The 16,628-nt window shown below is 40.6% G+C and overlaps 1 protein-coding gene across 10 annotated transcripts in view; it reads right to left on the bottom strand.

Moving 5' to 3' along the window:
• Window positions 1-16,628, bottom strand: part of NIN (ninein) — a 114,298-nt gene that overhangs the window by 27,042 nt on the left and 70,628 nt on the right. For 7 of the 10 annotated variants that reach the window (XM_055289392.2, XM_063644571.1, XM_055289390.2 and 4 more), the window contains 7 exons: window positions 15,098-15,219; window positions 13,179-13,681; window positions 9,816-11,954; window positions 8,081-8,206; window positions 7,902-7,971; window positions 5,835-6,050; window positions 1,280-1,393 (listed from right to left, as the gene is read on the bottom strand). In XM_055289392.2, the coding sequence (XP_055145367.1) occupies window positions 1,280-1,393; window positions 5,835-6,050; window positions 7,902-7,971; window positions 8,081-8,206; window positions 9,816-11,954; window positions 13,179-13,681; window positions 15,098-15,219 (3,290 nt within the window). The remainder of the gene's footprint in view (window positions 1-1,279; window positions 1,394-5,834; window positions 6,051-7,901; window positions 7,972-8,080; window positions 8,207-9,815; window positions 11,955-13,178; window positions 13,682-15,097; window positions 15,220-16,628) is intronic. The other 3 variants (XM_063644572.1, XM_063644573.1, XM_055289397.2) reach the window with 1 other exon arrangement.

The following is a 16,628-nucleotide window of genomic DNA, read 5'->3' as shown; positions in this document are numbered from 1 at the left end:
AATCAAGATTGTTCCAATTGAAAGACTCCTGTAAATACTGAAAACAGGACAATGTTTAGGACGCAAATTTTTTTTTCCAACAATGCATTTCTCCATGAGAGGACATAATTTTTAAGTTGAGACCTCTTTCATATTTTCATATTTAAAATTAAGCCTTTTTTCTTTCTTTTTTGAGACAGGGTATTCTGTCGCCCAGGCTGGAGTGCAGGGGCACAGTAGCACAATCTCAGCTCACTGGAGGCTTGACTTCCCGAGCTCAGGTGATCCACCCATCTCAGCCTCCTGAGTAGCTGGGACTACAGATGCACACCACTACACCTAGCTAATTTTTTTGTAGAGATATGGTTTTGTCCTGTTGCCCAGGCTGGTCTCAAATTCTTGGCCTCAAGTGATCTGCCCACCTTGGCCTCCCAAAGTATTAGGATTACAGGCATGAGCCACTGCGCCTGGCCTAAAGTTAAGCCTTCGAAACTTTGAAATAGGCTTCTGAAGGCCACATTCATAAGTGAGACTGCATGCCATCATGCTCTAGAACTGATGCCTCATAGTTGCTACAGAAAAAGGCAGAAGGATCAGCTTCAGTGCCTCAAAAATCAGTGTGAACAGAATTAGAAAAGTTATAAGCAAATAGTCCCCCTCCTTTTAGACAAACATATGTTACTTTATAACCTGGCTGGGTGACAGAACAACAATTTCTTAAACTGAAGTGGTTGGGATTCATTTATGATAATAGAATTTTAGAGTGGGCCGGATGCAGTGGCTCACGCCTGTAATCCCAGCACTTTAGGGGGCTGACATGGGTGGCTTGCCTGAGCCCAGGAATTCAAGACCAGCCTGGCCAACATGGCAAAACCCCACCTCTACTAAAAACACAAAAATTATCTGGGTGTGGTGGTGGGCACCTGTAATCCCAGCTGCTCGGGAGGCTGAGGCACGAGAATTGCTTGAGCCTAGGAGCCAGAGGTTGCAGTGAGCTGAGATCACACCACTGCACTCCAGCCTAGGCAACAGAGGGAAGAAGGAAACTCTTAAAAAAAGGGGGGGGATTTTAGAGTGTACAACATATATAAGTTAGACACATGAATAATTATCAATAGCCTTTACAAAAAGGATTTTGCACTTTAGGTCCTCAACTTTGCCAAGCAGTATGTCCTCAGCTACCAAGCTAGTTGACGGGACTCGGTACAAAGGACAACTGGTGGCTAGTAATACCAGCCCGACAGGAGCCCACCAGGTACATATTGTTCTGTGAACCCCCCTTAGCTGCACACAGCCTTACCTGTTTCATTTTCTCCAGTTCTTCTTTGAGAAGGAGGTTTTCCTGTTCCACAATATGGGTCTGTATTTTAACTTCAGAGAGCTCCGCCTCCAGAGAAGACACTAAAGTGGAGGACTAAGAGAAAAATAAAAAAAGTCAAATAACAGACATACATATTTAGGCTTGGGAAACTTACCAGGTTCACAAAAGGCCATATTAAGGAAACAATAATATGAACTCAATGACACTGTTTTATGACCATTTTTTATCCTTATACGTCAAAGACTTTCCACTTAAATGGCATGGAAAATTCAACATCACTTCATGCTAAAAACTCTCAATAAACAGGTATTGATAGAACATATCTCCAGATAATAAGAGCTATTTATAACAAACCCACGGCCAATATCATAATGGGCAAAGGCTGGAAGCATTCCCTTTGAAAACTGGCACAAGACAAGGATACCCTCTCTCACCACTCCTATTCAACATAGTGTTGGAAGTTCTGGCCAGGGCAGTCAGGCAAGAGAAAGAAATAAAGGGTATTCAAATAGGAAGAGAGGAAATCAAATTGTCTCTGTTTGCAGATGACATGATTGTATATTTAGAAAACCCCGTTGTCTCAGCCTCAAATCTCCTTAAGCTGATAAGCAACTTCAGCAAAGTCTCAGGATACAAAATCAATGTGCAAAAATCACAAGCATTCCTATATACCAATAATAGATAGCCAAATCATGAGTGAACTTCCATTCACAATTGCTATAAAGAGAATAAAATACCTAGGAATACAACTTACAAGGGATGTGAAGGACCTCTTCAAGGAGAACTACAAACCACTGCTCAAAGGAAATAAGAGAGGATACAAACAAATGGAAGAACATTCCCTGCTCATGGATAGATAGAATCAATATCATGAAAATGGCCATACTGCTCAAAGTAATTTATAGATTCAGTACTATTCCCATCAAGCTATCACTGACTTTCTTCACAGATTTAGAAAAAAACTACTTTAAATTTCATATGGAACCAAAAAGGAGCCTGTATAGCCAAGACAATCCTAAGCAAAAAGAACAAAGCTAGGGGCATCACGCTACCTGACTTCAAACTCTGCTACAAGGCTACAGTAACCAAAACAGCATAGTACTGGTACCAAAGCAGATATATAGACCAATGGAACAGAACAGAGGCCTCAGAAATAACACCACACATCTACAACCATGTGATCTTTGACAAACCTGACAAAAACAAGCAATGGGGAAAGGATTCCCTATTTAATAAATGGTGTTGGGAAAACTGGCTAGCCATATGCAGATTGAAACTGGACCCCTTCCTTACACCTTATACAAAAACTAACTCAAGATGGATTAAAGACTTAAATGTAAGGCCCAAAACCATTAACAACCCTAGAAGAAAACCTGGGCAGCACCATTCAGGACACAGGCATGGGCAAAGACTTCATGATTTCTAAGGTAAGTTTTGCATGTTTCTCCACTGTAAAATTACTGTCTTTTTCTTGGAGGAGATACTTTGAGACTATACAAATCCTATTTCTCCTCAAACTTCTGCTTATTAACATCTATCAATGCATGTTGTCTACAACTATTATTACTGGGGTGTTTGCCTAACGATGATTTTCTATTTTCTTCTTCATTTATTAATTGGAATTAGAGCTGTTGTTTTCCCTCCCAGCTTAAATTTTTATATCAATATGGACTCATATTTATTTATTTATTTATTCAACTTTTTTGGTGGGGAGACAAGGTCTCACTCTGTTGCCCAGACTGAAGTGCAGTGGTGCAATCCTGGCTCACTGCAGCCTCGACCTCCCGGGCTCAAGCGATTCTTCCACCTCAGCCTCCTGAACAGCTGAGACTATAGGGGCATGCCACCATGCCCTGCTAATTTTTTTTGTATTTTTTGTAGAGACGGGGTTTCACCGTGTTGGCCAGGCTGGTTACAAACTCCCGGGCTCAAGTGATCCACCTGCCTTGACCTCACAAAGTGCTGGGACTACAGGCATGAGCCACTATACCTGGCTGGTATTTACTGTAGTCTGTTTATTTCATAATTATACTTACTTTATTCTATACTATCATTTATTTTGGTGATCAAATTGTTCCAGCTTTGGCCAGCAGGACACAGGCCCTTTTGACATGTCCTTTTTTTTTTTTTAAAACACCTTTTTCCTTCTGGCCCCGTGAGATGTTCCAGGCTTATCCTGTATTTTTCTCTGCCCTAGCCCTAGAATCAATCATTTTTCCAAGGAACCCTGGTTCCTTTTATAGGAGAATGGTGCTTAGTAAAGAAAATCTGGGCAATCCATGCATATATACACATCTATGTTTCTGTATCTATCTAGCTTTGTATACATATTAGAAACCATGAGTTTATCCAAATATCTCAGATCTCAATCTAACATCAGAGGGCTCATCTTAGCATTCCCCATTGCCCCACTTGCGACTTCTTCTCCAACGGTGAGAAATCTAGTTCTTATTGCTCACAACATATTTACTCATTTGTTCAATTCTAGTAATACATATAGTAGTTTCAGAATTACCCATACCTCTCATGAGAATCCTGTTTACTGACTAGATTATCATAGCATGTAGATACAGTTCATCTTGTCTTTAGCCTGGATAGTATCCAGTCAAGATATTAATTTTGGAATTACTTAAGATAATTGTTTTCTTCCCTAGTGTGGTTATATTGCCCATTTATAACACAGTTAGGCTCATCTGTTCATGTATGTGCTCCCTTTGGGTTTCTTCTCCCACCACTACCATATTGATTAGTTTTACTTGTGCACTTATTTTGGGGGTAAGTGAAGAGTATGTGAAACATTACTATGGTTCTAAGAGTCAGAGCTATACGAAAAGATAAACTCAGAGAAGTGTCACTGTTATTCCTCGTCCCTTCTAGCGCATTCTCATTCTTCTGTTCCATCCCTTTCCCACCCTCCCTTTTTAGTTTCTGGATTATCATTCTTGTGTTTCTTTTGCACAAATGACCAGATGTGTACTTTTTAATATCCCTTTCTTACATGCACAAAGGCATTTTATAGATACCTTTTTGCACTTTTCTTTTTTCACTTAACAGTATGTGTTGGAAATCATTTCATATAAATAGGGATTTCTTTTCTTCCTTTTTCTTGAACAGCTGCACAGTACTACTTCATGGTATGGACATACCCCCCACATTTATTCACCTACTCTCCTACATATCAGCATCTATGTTGTTTCCACAATTTTGCAATTAGAAACAGTGCTGCAGTGAGTAACCCTCTGCATATGAGTTTTCATATTGTTGCGGTGGTATCTTTAGGGTAGATTCCTAGAAGTGAGATTTCCAGGGCAAAAGCTAGGTACATATGTAATTTTGTTAGGTATTGTCAAATTCACCTACAAAAAGGCGGTATCAGTTTGTATTCTCCCAGCAAAGCATGAAAGAGTCTGTTTCCCCACAGCCTTGCCAACAGAGTATGCTGTCATATTTTAAAATTGATGCCAGTCTTATAGGTGAGAAATTATACAACAGTGTTGTTTTATTTTGTGTTTCTCTAATTTTGAGTGATTCTGAACATTTTTCCATAGCTTTGAGGGCCATTTTAATAATTTGATTTTATTATTTAGAGATAGGGTCTCACCCAGGCTACAGTGTAGTGGTACAGCCTCAAGCTCCTGGGCTCAAGGGATCCTCCTGCCTCAGCTTCCTGAGTAGCTAGGACCACAGGTGTGCGCCACTATACCCAGCCAATTTTTAAACTTTTTGTAGAGATGGAGTCTTGCTATGTTGTCCAGGCTGGTCTTGAACTCCTAGGCTCAAGCTATTCTCCTGCCTCGGCCTCCCAAAGTGCTGGGATTGCAGGTGTGAGCCACCACGCCTGGCCCATTTTTATCTTTTGTATATGATTTATTTGTTTGTATGTTTCTCCCATTTTGCTATCAAATTTTTGGTCCCACGTCCCTCCATTTTTAAGAGTTCTTTACTAGCAGGGATATTAGGACTTCTCACTGTGGTATATGTTGTGAATATTTTCTCCTAGTTTGTCAGCTGTCTCCTAACTTTGTTTATGGTATCTTTTTGCCAAGTAAACATTTTTTAACATATAATCAATGTTTTCTTTTATTGCCTCTGGTTTTTGAGTTACAGTTAAATAGGCTTTCTTTACACCAGGGTTAAAGACTAATTCACCCATATTTTCTTCAAATATTTGTATAGTTTTATTTTTTATATTTAGTCTCCTAATCCAATTAAGTTTATCCTTGTGCATGGAATGAAATATAGGTCTAATTTTATCTATTTCCAAATGTCTACTCAGTTGTTCAGGCACCATTAATTAAAAAGTCCATCTTTACCCCAGTGGTTTGAGAAGTGGCCTTGGCTATACATTACATTTCCATTTGTATTTGGGTCTAATTCTAGCCTTTCTATTCCACTTATCTACTTGTCTATTCATGTGCCAGGACCATACTGTTTTAATTACTAAGGCTTTATGTTTAAGGAAGTTTAATACAAACATTTCTTCTATTTCGTGGGATTTCCTCAAAAACAGCTGTCAGGTGGCTACAGACCATACCTGCACTTTACAACGTTCCAGTTCTTCTTTCAGATTAAACTTCTCTTGTTCCCGTTCCTCCAATGCACTGTTTCCTGGCTCTTTTTCCTTCTGGCATAGCATTTCTGTTAGACGTTGATTAAGTTCTTGCAGTTTTTCCTGGTTTTGAGAGTTCTTTTGGCTAAGTTCTGTATTTTCCAAATCCAACTGTTGGTTTTTGATTTTTAATTCTGAAATCTAATTAAAATTAAAATAAGTTTTTAAAACCTGTTACCCTACTTGTGCTAAAAAAAAAACAGATTTAGAGACATAGTTGTCTTTTCCCTCTCTATATAAAGTTTAAAATATATATATATATTTCAAAACAGAAATAATACACACTCATTATTACAAATTCATTCCATTCACAAGTGTATGAAGAAGTGAGACACTCAGACTAACCCCACTCTACAGGGCAGCCCATTGTCCACAGCTGGATACGTGTCCCTCCAGATCATTTTCTATGCATATACAGAACCCATACACACATACAGATTCTTTTCTTCTCTTTAGCAACAATTTGGAAATTTTATGTTTGGACAGTTTGCTTTTTCTACTTACTTACTTAAAGACTCTTTCCAGGTGGGCACGGTGGCTCACGCCTGTAATCCCAGCACTTTGGGACGCCGAGACAGGCGGATCACCTGAGGTCAGGAGTTCGAGACCAGCCTGACCAATGTGATGAAACCCCATCTCTACTAATAATACGAAAATTAGCCGGGTGTGGTGGCATGTGCCTGTAATCCCAGCTATTGGGGAGGCTGAGACAGGAGAATCGCTTGAACCCAGGGGGCAGAAGTTGCAGTGAGCCGAGATCGCGCCATTGTACTCCAGCCTGGGCAACAAGAGCGAAACTCTGTCTCAAAAAAAAAAAAAGACTCTTTCCAAGTCAGTGTGTTCAGCAACCACCACATACTACTTTTTATTGGCTATAGGATATTCCATGTAGTAAGATATTCCATAATGCATTTATCTGTTCCCACATTCATTGATAGACATAAAGTTTTAAAAATCATTATTTCTTTTAAATGGATCTTTTAGAAAATCCATTTATACATGGTAGCATTTTGTATTTAGAATTATTTTTTAGAAGCAGATTGCTGGGTTAGAAGATCTGTGTGTGTGTGTATATATATATATATATATATATATATTCATTACTGTTTCAACAGATATCTCCAATATGTCTTCCTCACAGTGCTACCACCTTATAATCCTAACAACAATGCATGGGCACAGTCATTTCCTCACATCCTTTTAAATACTAGATATCAATCTTAACTTTTTGCTAATTTAATAGGTTAAAAAAAGACACTTATTGAATTTGCACTTCTCTAATCACTAATAAGGCTAACCTTCTTTTGTATTCTTTTTTTTTCTGTGACTTCACTATTCATATAGATTGCCTACGTTTCAACTGGATTTTCCCATTTATTTGCAAGAGTCCAAAATACATTTTGGATGTCAACACCTTGTCTATTTCAAGTGCTGAAAATACTCTTTCCCAATATGTCCTTGTCTTTTGACTGGTTCAGACAGATTCTTAAATGGCCTTCCCTTTTTATAACTGCATGTTGTAAGATTATACAAATTGAGCACTGAATGGCACCAGCTATCTGAATAAATTGTAATTCTGTGAAATGATATGCTGATTAGCTGGCATTCTGTATATGTGAAATTCTGCCCTAAACTTTCTGCTTTCAATCATGGTGAGGAAAAAGGAAGGGCTAACATTGACTGAAACTGCACAAGGGCTAGAGCTAGTATTTCATAGGTATGGTTTTAGAGGTATCACCTCCTCAATTCTGCTGATTATAAAGCTTTATCAAGCACTTAGGGCCTAGAATAATATATACATTATTTAACATAAAACAGGAAGCTAGTTTAGAGTCAGTATGAGGTAAGTTTCCATTTTCAAATTCAGAATTTACAACCTTACCATCATTAGCTATATGTTATTCATTACCGTGTGCTGTAAATTTATAAATTTCAAAAAATGGGAAAATTTTGGAATCAAAAAACATTGAGAAATATTAAGTATTTCCTTACCTGTTTCTTTAAATTTTCAACCATCTTCTGAACTGCAGTACTTTCTTGTTTTACAGTTCCCGTTTTTTGCCTAAAAGGAATGATGAAAATAAAATTTAATGGTTAGGCTTTAAAAGCTGATGTAAAAGAATTTTAGTCTTTGCAAAAATGTCTTAGGAAAATGTAAGTATACGTCTTACCACATTTCTTCCTGAGATCCATTTAATGTCCCTAATTTCAGGTTAGAAATGCTATCTTCTTCATTTAAAGTAGTAATTTCATTTCTCAAAATAGAATTTTCCTGTTGAAGCTTTTCAGATTCATATCTGAAGCACAGAGATTGAAAAAAAAGTTACAAGGCAGTCATCTGGCATCTTTGGAAAATATTTTCTAGTAACATCCAAAAGGATGAGTATTCAATGCCAGTTAAAAAGAAAAGTCTAAATTAGTAGTCTCGTAGTATTTGGAAATTGAGTTACGACATATTGACACATTTCTTTTGGGAAGTAAGAATTTCACTAAAAGATGTTAGAGAAGTGTAGCTAAAAAACCCTTAAGCCTGGAGAAATGAATCGAGACTCAATGCTCATTCTGGTTGTTGATTTTTCTCAATGGCAAGCATACTGCTTTGAGCAAATGACTTCATTTATCTCAGTCTCAAGTCCTACCTGTTCTGAATACACATAAGCCACGTTACAAAGCTATATTAGCTTAGTTTTAGGCCCCTGGGTACCTACGGAAAGAAAATTCTCTATGTAAATCAAAGGGCCACAATGAAATATGTATACTGTTTACTTTGTGATTTTATTCATCTCATTATATTCTGATTTTTAGGACTAAAAATGGTCTGAAGAAGAGGAAAAACTACATTCAGAATTAAATTATTTCAGAGACATTTCAGACTTCCTGTAATAGTTTACAAGTTTTTTTTTTTTTTTTGAAAAACCAAATTTGCTAGAAGACTATGCAATTATATTTTACAATGTCAAGTGGGCAGTGGTTCAAAATAATTCTACTTGTATCTCTGCTTTTCAAGCGTAGTTATTAGAATCTGGAGGCTCCTCAAATTGTGTGTTCTAAGATAAATTTCCACTGTTTTGTTTTGTCTCTTTTTTTTTTTTTTTTTAAAGAGACAGGGTCTCACTCTGTCACCCAGTCTGGAGTGTGATGGCATGATCATGGCTCACTGCAGCTTTGACCCCTCAAGCTCAAGCATCCCTCCCACCTCGGCCTCCCAAGTAGCTGGGACCACAGGTGTGCACCGCCACGCCCAGCATTTTTTTTATTTTTCTGTAGAGGCAGTCTCGCTATGTTCCCTAGGCTCGTCTGGAAACTCCTGGCCTCAAGAAATCCTCCTGCCTTGGCCTCCCAAACAGTTGAGATTGCAGGCGTTTAAGCCATGGTGCCTAGCCATTTGCACTGTTTATGGGTTATCAGCATGTGCTTCAAGTGATATGAGCACAAAACTATAAAGACAGAACATTTTTTCTATATTAGCATAAGAAGTGAGTTCTTATCTAAGTTAATAATACACAAAAAGTCATTCATTTGTATATAACATGTTTCCTCAAAATGAGGAAAGTAACACTTAGCAAAAAAAAAAAAAAAAAAATCCCTATTCATCCAAATGAAATAAGTCCTAGAAAAAAGTTAAAGAGGTACATTGAGGATGCACGTGGTTAAACAGCAAACACTCGCCATTGTGAACTTTCACACCCCATATGAACATTTGTTTGCTACAGAGGAAGGGAATGCCTCCTAAACAAGGTTATTTTATTTGTTAACACGGCACAGAAGCAGAAGGAAGTCTAGAGAGTACTGCTCTCTTCTTGAAGACTAACAGGTTAGTTTCTCTAGGCACGGCAAGCAGTGGAAGTTAGATCTGGTGAGGTGCTCTGTGGGATTCGTGACGTCTAGAAGGTGTACATACATTACCTCAGAAGTTCAACTTTTTGCTGCATCTCACTGCACGTGATCTGCAAGTCATGCATCATTGCCTTCAGCTCTTCCTCCTTTTCTCCTTGAGAAAGTACATCTTTTTGCTTAACTAAAATAGTGACTCTCTCCTTCAACTTCCTAGTCAGCTCCTGTAACTTTGTTTTCTCCAGTTCTAACTCTGCTATTGTGGCCTGACGCTGAAAATGTTTGTCTTGAAAGCCTAGGAGAGTAGCGTTTTCCTCCAGTATAACTTGGTTCTGTACTCTTGGCCTTTCTTGATGTGTCTGAATTGTTCCATGTAACCAGGCAATTTCCTGTGCTTTTACTTTTTCCAGGAGCTGTGTGTTCTCCTCAAGGTACTGGTTTCCTTGCTTACATTCTTCTATGACATGATGTACACTCCTAACCCTGGGCACACACTCTTCCAGTGTCTGATTGAGCTGGAGTATATTTCCATCAGGTTCGATTTCCAGGTTCTCTAAACTGGCTTCCCATAAGCAGCAGTCACACCGCTGGACCACGCTTTCCTGCAGCTTCTCAATCTTGCCTTGAAGTCTCAAAACCAGAACATTCAGCTCCTCATTTTCTATTTTGACCTCATCGTAACTCTTTTCCAGGCTAAGGAATGTTTCGGTGACTTCCTCCATTTTCTTCAGCTCATCCTGCAACCTGAAAACCTCTACAGTGAGTTCTTTGTTATTTTCTAGTGCCTCATCGTAGCGTGTCTCCATCATTCTCAGCTCTTCCTGAAGGCAGTCATTTTCTCGGCTCACATCTTCATACAACAGCTTATATTTGGGAGAAGCCTCAGGGATTCTCTCAAGCATCTTCAGTTTCTTTTTTAGCACAGAAACATCAAAAAGTAGGTCCTGTTTCTTTTCAGAAGCTCGATCACAGTCCGCACATAACATCATTAGCTGTTCCCGAAGCTGACTAATCTGATTCTTCAGCTCCCAGGATTCAGTCCTGGTCTCTTCACTGTTTTCAAGCTCGGAAAAACCCTCTACTGAAGCTTCAGACTCCTCTCTTTTGACTTGCTGTCTCTGAACAGAGCTCGTCCCTGTACTTCCCAGGTCCCGGACCTCATCATCTTCCAGGTCACTTAGGACATGCCGCCTGGTCACACCTTCTACTTGCTTCGTTCGGTTTTGCTGTAAAAACGGCTCTGTTTGTCCCGCAGTATTTCCAAAAAACTCAGTAGCTGGCTCATCCAAACAAGAAGACATTACTAACCCTGGCTCTAACTTTTGTAGCCTCTGTTGCAATCTAGAAATTTCAGTAGCCATTTTCACATTTTCCTTCACTGCCTGTTCATGAGCTCTCTGCAGGCTTAAGAGGACGTCCCCATTTTCTTCCAACAGCTGCTCCCCTTGCTGAAGCAGGGACAGGGCTCCATCTCCTTCCACCTCCTCCTCTCCTATCACCTGGCAACCACTCTGAAGCGTGGAGAGAGGAGATGCTGCCTGCTGCATTTCCTTTATTTTACTCTGAAGTCTGGAGATTTCTGTGCTCATCTCAGCTCTTTCTCGATCTGCTTTCTCACAGGTCGCTTTGTGAATGTTCTCCATGGCCAGAAGCTTGGACATCATTTCCTGCCTTTCCTGGTCATGTTCCATTTCTAGTCTTTCCAGCCGCTGGCTGGCCAGCTGCTCCGAAGCCCCTGCCTGGCACAGGACCTCCTCACGCTCCCTCAGTTCTCTTTTGTGACTGCTCTTCAGCTCGAGTATCTGGTCAGACAGCAGGCTTTGCTGGGTTTCAGATACATTTCTTAGGTCTTCCAGGTCTTGGAGTAGCTGCTCTCTCTCGATGACCATGCTGTTCAAATGTTCTTTGTATGTTTTCTCCAGCATCTCTCTCTCCTGGGTCAGGACCAGAGAAGTTGCTTTCTCTCTCTTAAGAGTCTCTTTCAGCAGCTCCTGGGCTTCCGCACACTCCTGGGTGAGCTCGTCCTTCTCAAATTCCCACTGGGATTTCTCCTCGCGCTGCTGTTCCCGGAGGTCCTTCAGCTCTTGGCGGTAGCGCCCCTCCAGGCTTTGCAGAGTGCTTTCACACCTCTCAGTGACTTTCTGACAATCAGACTGAAACTGGGCTTCTATCTGAGAGGTTCTTCTATTACACTCTGTTTCCATTTTTTCCCTAAATATAGTCAACATACAGCATTATTGAAACTGCCGCCAACTCCAGAAGCAAACAAAAACCATTTTCCCATGCACTGAGAAAGCTGCTGAGCAAACAACTGAAATACTCTCTAAAAATGGTCTTAACTTACTCCTATGTGATTCATTTATACTGGAAAGGGATCTCATTTCTGAAGGCCAAGACTGGCAGCCATAATTCATTTAAAACACTTACCTCTCTCTGGAGTTAGGGGGAAATCTTAGAAATTAATTTCTCTGGCATACTCCCGGATGTATTTGTTTATGGATTTTTAAACCAAAGACAAGTGACCAAATGTATATTAATCTAATCTCTAACGTGGGAAATATATACCATTCCTTCATTTTAATTAAGCATGCATTATAGGATATCAGTCACATAAATGACACATATTAACAAATTCATTCTGCTTTTGCTTCTTACTTAACGAAGCAGCACCAAGTCAATCAGGATGTGATGAAACGAAGCCCTCAAATAAACCTGGGATTTCACATGAGGAAGGTAAGCACGGAGTGCTGTTTCTTAACTCTGGGAGGAAATGTAACCTTGCCTGGAATCCAGTTTATTAATAGCTTTTCTCAGAAAGCAACAGGATTGAACTAGGAAGGAACCACTTTTGGGATAATCTTATCCTCCTCTTGAGCTTTATGAGGTAGAATAAATCTTAATGCGAGGAATACTTCCCTCTTTTACAAACATAACAAAATAAAAACAGTTCCAATCATCCCAAGGTAGGTTCACATCAAAACAATGGCAAAAACAGTAAAAAATATTTAAAAGAATCTACTCAATCAATGGGCTACTATGCCTTCTGATTTCTCCCAGTCTCTTAAGCGATTGGCACTTCTTATTTATTTATTTTTTGAGACGGAGTCTTGCTCTGTCGCCCAGGCTGGAGTGCAGTAGCGCGATCTCTGCTCACTGCAAGCTCCGCCTCCTGGGTTCATGCCATTCTCCTGCCTCAGCCTCCCGAGTACCTGGGACTACAGGCACCCACCACCACGCCCGGCTAATTTTTTTTGTATTTTTAGTAAAGACGGGGTTTCACCGTGGTCTCGATCTCCTGACTTCGTGATCCGCCCACCTCGGCCTCCCAAAGTGCTGGGATTACAGGCGTGAGCCACCGCGCCCGGCCACAACTGGCACTTCTAATGCCCTGAGGGATGGCGCCCCAGGTAGCTCCATTTCCCTTCACTTTCTTACCTTCCCTCCTGAAGCTCCCTTTGGTGCTTTTCCAAGAGCTCTTTTCTTAACTCCTCTTTCTCAAGAGTGTGTTTCTCCACCAGGCTTGTCAGCTGCTCCTGGTGAAACTGCTCTAGTTCCTGAGTCAAGCCTCTCACCTTCTCTTCTGTCCAGACACTACTCTGAAGGCCTTCCCTCTCCCGCTCAAAGCTTGCTTGAGCCTGTGTCAGTCTAGCCTTGAGCTCCATCTCATGTTCCAGCCTCAGCTTCTCCTGCAGGTGAGTCTTTTCCTCCTCAAGCTTCACTTGCAGTTGTTTTTTCTCCTCCTCATGCCTGCAAGTGGCCTCATGATGTGCCTCCTTGAGCACTGCTGCTTGCCCCTGAAGTTCAGCAATTTCATTTTTAAGGTCACTTATTTGTTTTTCTAAGGTGTGCATTTCGTTCTCATGCCTTTGCTTCATGTTCTCCTGTGCCTTCTCGCAGCTGACCACGGTTTTGTCCAGCTGCTTTTCATAATGGCGCACCTGAAGGCAGAGAGTGACACCACCACAAGATTACTCAGCTCAAGGTCACTGAATGTGAAGTGATGGAGCAGCAAGTACTTTTTTTTTTTTTTTTTTTTCCGCACAAGACATTTCTCATTTCCCTATTTTGTTTTAAAGTAACTGAATTCAACACTTTAAGCAGGATATTAAGTCAGGCATGGTTTACATATCTCTTTTAAGTGGCTGAATTTTATTAGTGTCCAAACAACTTTATTAAGAACTGAGCAGCCATTGCACATAGATACCCTCTATCTTCCCACGCATCCTTTCCAACTGTAAACTTGAGTCTTGAAACATATGTATTTTTTGAGACAGGTTCTCACTCTGTCACCCAAGCTGGAGTGCAGTGGTGTAATTATGGCTCACTGCAATCTCCATCTCCTGGGCTCAAGCAATCCTCCCACCTCAGCCTCCTGAGTAGTTGGGACTACAGGCACACACCACCATGCCCTAATTTTTTTTTTGGTAGAGATGGGGTCTCACCATGTTGCCCAGACTGGTCTTGAACTCCTAGGCTAAAGTGGTCTGCCCACCTCGACCTCCCAAAATGTTGAGATTACAGGCATGAGCCACTGTACCCTGCTGGGTCTTAAAATACTTAATTAAATATTAATTGAACACCTATCTGGTACTTGCAGGCCTCAGAACACAACGCTGGGTAAGATACAGTCCCTGCTATCCAGGAGAAACCGGTCTAGACATGGATATGACAACTATAAGTACAGTAGGAGGCAGAAAATTAAAGGTATAGAAAAAAGAGCTACAATGTAACCCAGGGATTCAAAGGAGGGAAAAAAATCACATTTTAGTTGGAGAAATTAAAGAATGGCTTCATGCAAGAGGCAGCATTAGATATAAATCCTGAGGGGTAAGTAGACTTTCGAGAGGCAGAAAGAAACTAATATCAGCATAGTTTGCAACAGCACAAGCAAAAGAGGACAGAGTTTGATGGACAACTGGGAACTACCCAATTTAGCTGGAGGATAACGTAACTCAAAAAAATGGTGTCAGAGAAGACTGGAAACGTAAGTTGAAGCCTCATGGTGAAGAGTTTAGAGGCCAAGGTTCAGAACTTGTACCTAATTTGGTAGGCAATGCAACATCAAAGGGCTTTTTTTGGTTTCACTGAGATGTTTTTAAAAAAGAAATTGGGAGATAATATAATGGGTTTCAAGCTTCAAGTTCCGTGATTGCCAGGGCTGAAGATATTACATTTTGGGGAAACTCTCCAGAAAAAAAGGGACTTGCTGTCAGCCTACAAAAGCATCCTGAGGATGTGGGTTCCCAACATAGAGTGTGCTGCTCTATGAGAAAAAAGAATTGGAAATGCCCTACACACATAAGGCTGTCAGAGCCAAAAGAAATTAGAGAAGTGGATTGGTGGCAAGGACTTACTTTATCTTCGAGCTCCAGTCTGAGGCAACATATGTCCCTGTGATGTTGTTCTTTCATCTGTTCAATGACCAGCTCTGCCTCAATGCTCATATTCAATGGATTGCATTCTTCAGAACCGAGCCCTGAAAACACATGGGACTCATTGATCCTGCAGCAGGTTCTTTCAATAACACAATGTGGCATCTGAGGAGGGACATCCAGTTTAACTAAGGAATAATTTTCAGCCTGAATTACCAGAGATGTGAACTAATAGGAAATAACAGAGGCCAAGAGAAGTCTTTTCTCTTTTCAAGCATTAGGGCAAACAAGAAGAAATGAAGGTGAACAGATTCTTTCATGTACAGGCAGTGGAAAAAACCTTAATAGAATCCACCTCTTAGAATAGTAGGTGGTGGGGGGCGGGGGTGGAAATTGTTGCTTAAAGATGGCTACCTCCTAATGCAAATGCTGCAAATTGAGGTAACAGCATGAGGTAGTTTGGTCAAACCAACCAGACTCCTACCCATCCAACAAATACTGAATGACGATGTGGCAGGAAAATGAATGGCCAGCATACTTGTCGCTATGCCCTGAGGAGTTAGCTTCATGGGTCACACTATCCATAACCCATCACTCAACATTACAGAAGACTGGCTATTTCCTATGAATTTCCCGGAGTGTGAGTAGATCCCCATTTTAAATTATCAGCTAAAATTTTAAAAAATAGGGCATAGGTTAGGAACCAGGATACAGGCAGTTGTGGGTAGAAATTCTTCACTCATGCATGAGCTCATCTCTGCAACTGCCCATGATGATGACTCAGAATGACACTGAAAATGTGAAGCATAAGTTGGGGGCTGAGCTTGTACACAGAAGAAAAGATTATGACTAATCTCTTAAGGCAGTGGGACCCAAAATAGCTCTGCATGTGGGGATACACAGGCAGATGGAAGAAAGGAACTTTTCTTGGGTATAGGTCTAGCAGCTGCAACTGGCAGTCTTGCTTTGGGTCTTCTCTTCATATTTGATGGCATATTCCCAACTGAGAAGTAACACCCAGGGTGTGAGCCACACCATGATGGTGCAGCTTCTTGTCCTCAAGAGGAACAACCCCAACACTTGGCCATCTATGGAAAAGTCCATAACAGCTGCCGAGATATATCATATTATGAGATCCTCAGACTAGAATGAGCTAAGAATCAGAGGGGAGGTCTTAAGGCCTCTTCATCTCCTCCTTCCCCAATCTGTTAATTATTCTGCAGTAAGAGGAGGAATAAACAACCTGTGTAAGAACGACACTCCTATCCCCAGTAGCACTGGGGAAAGTTATTTATAACAGAATAACTGATTATGAGCTGTCTCTGAAATTTAAACTCAACACCCCCAAGAAAAGAGGTAGGCTATCAGGAGAGAGGAAAGGAGCTCATAGTTAATGCGGGAGGCTCCCAAACTCTGCCTTCCAAACTTGCCACTCAAAATCTTCCTCAAAGGCCCAGGAGGCCAGCCCTCATTTATCATCTTTGTTCTGCTGAGGCAATGCAGACATTCAGCA

Source organism: Symphalangus syndactylus, chromosome 8 (genome assembly GCF_028878055.3).
Source record: "Symphalangus syndactylus isolate Jambi chromosome 8, NHGRI_mSymSyn1-v2.1_pri, whole genome shotgun sequence".
NCBI lineage: Eukaryota > Metazoa > Chordata > Mammalia > Primates > Hylobatidae > Symphalangus > Symphalangus syndactylus.
This window is presented reverse-complemented; position numbering and strand designations above follow the sequence as displayed.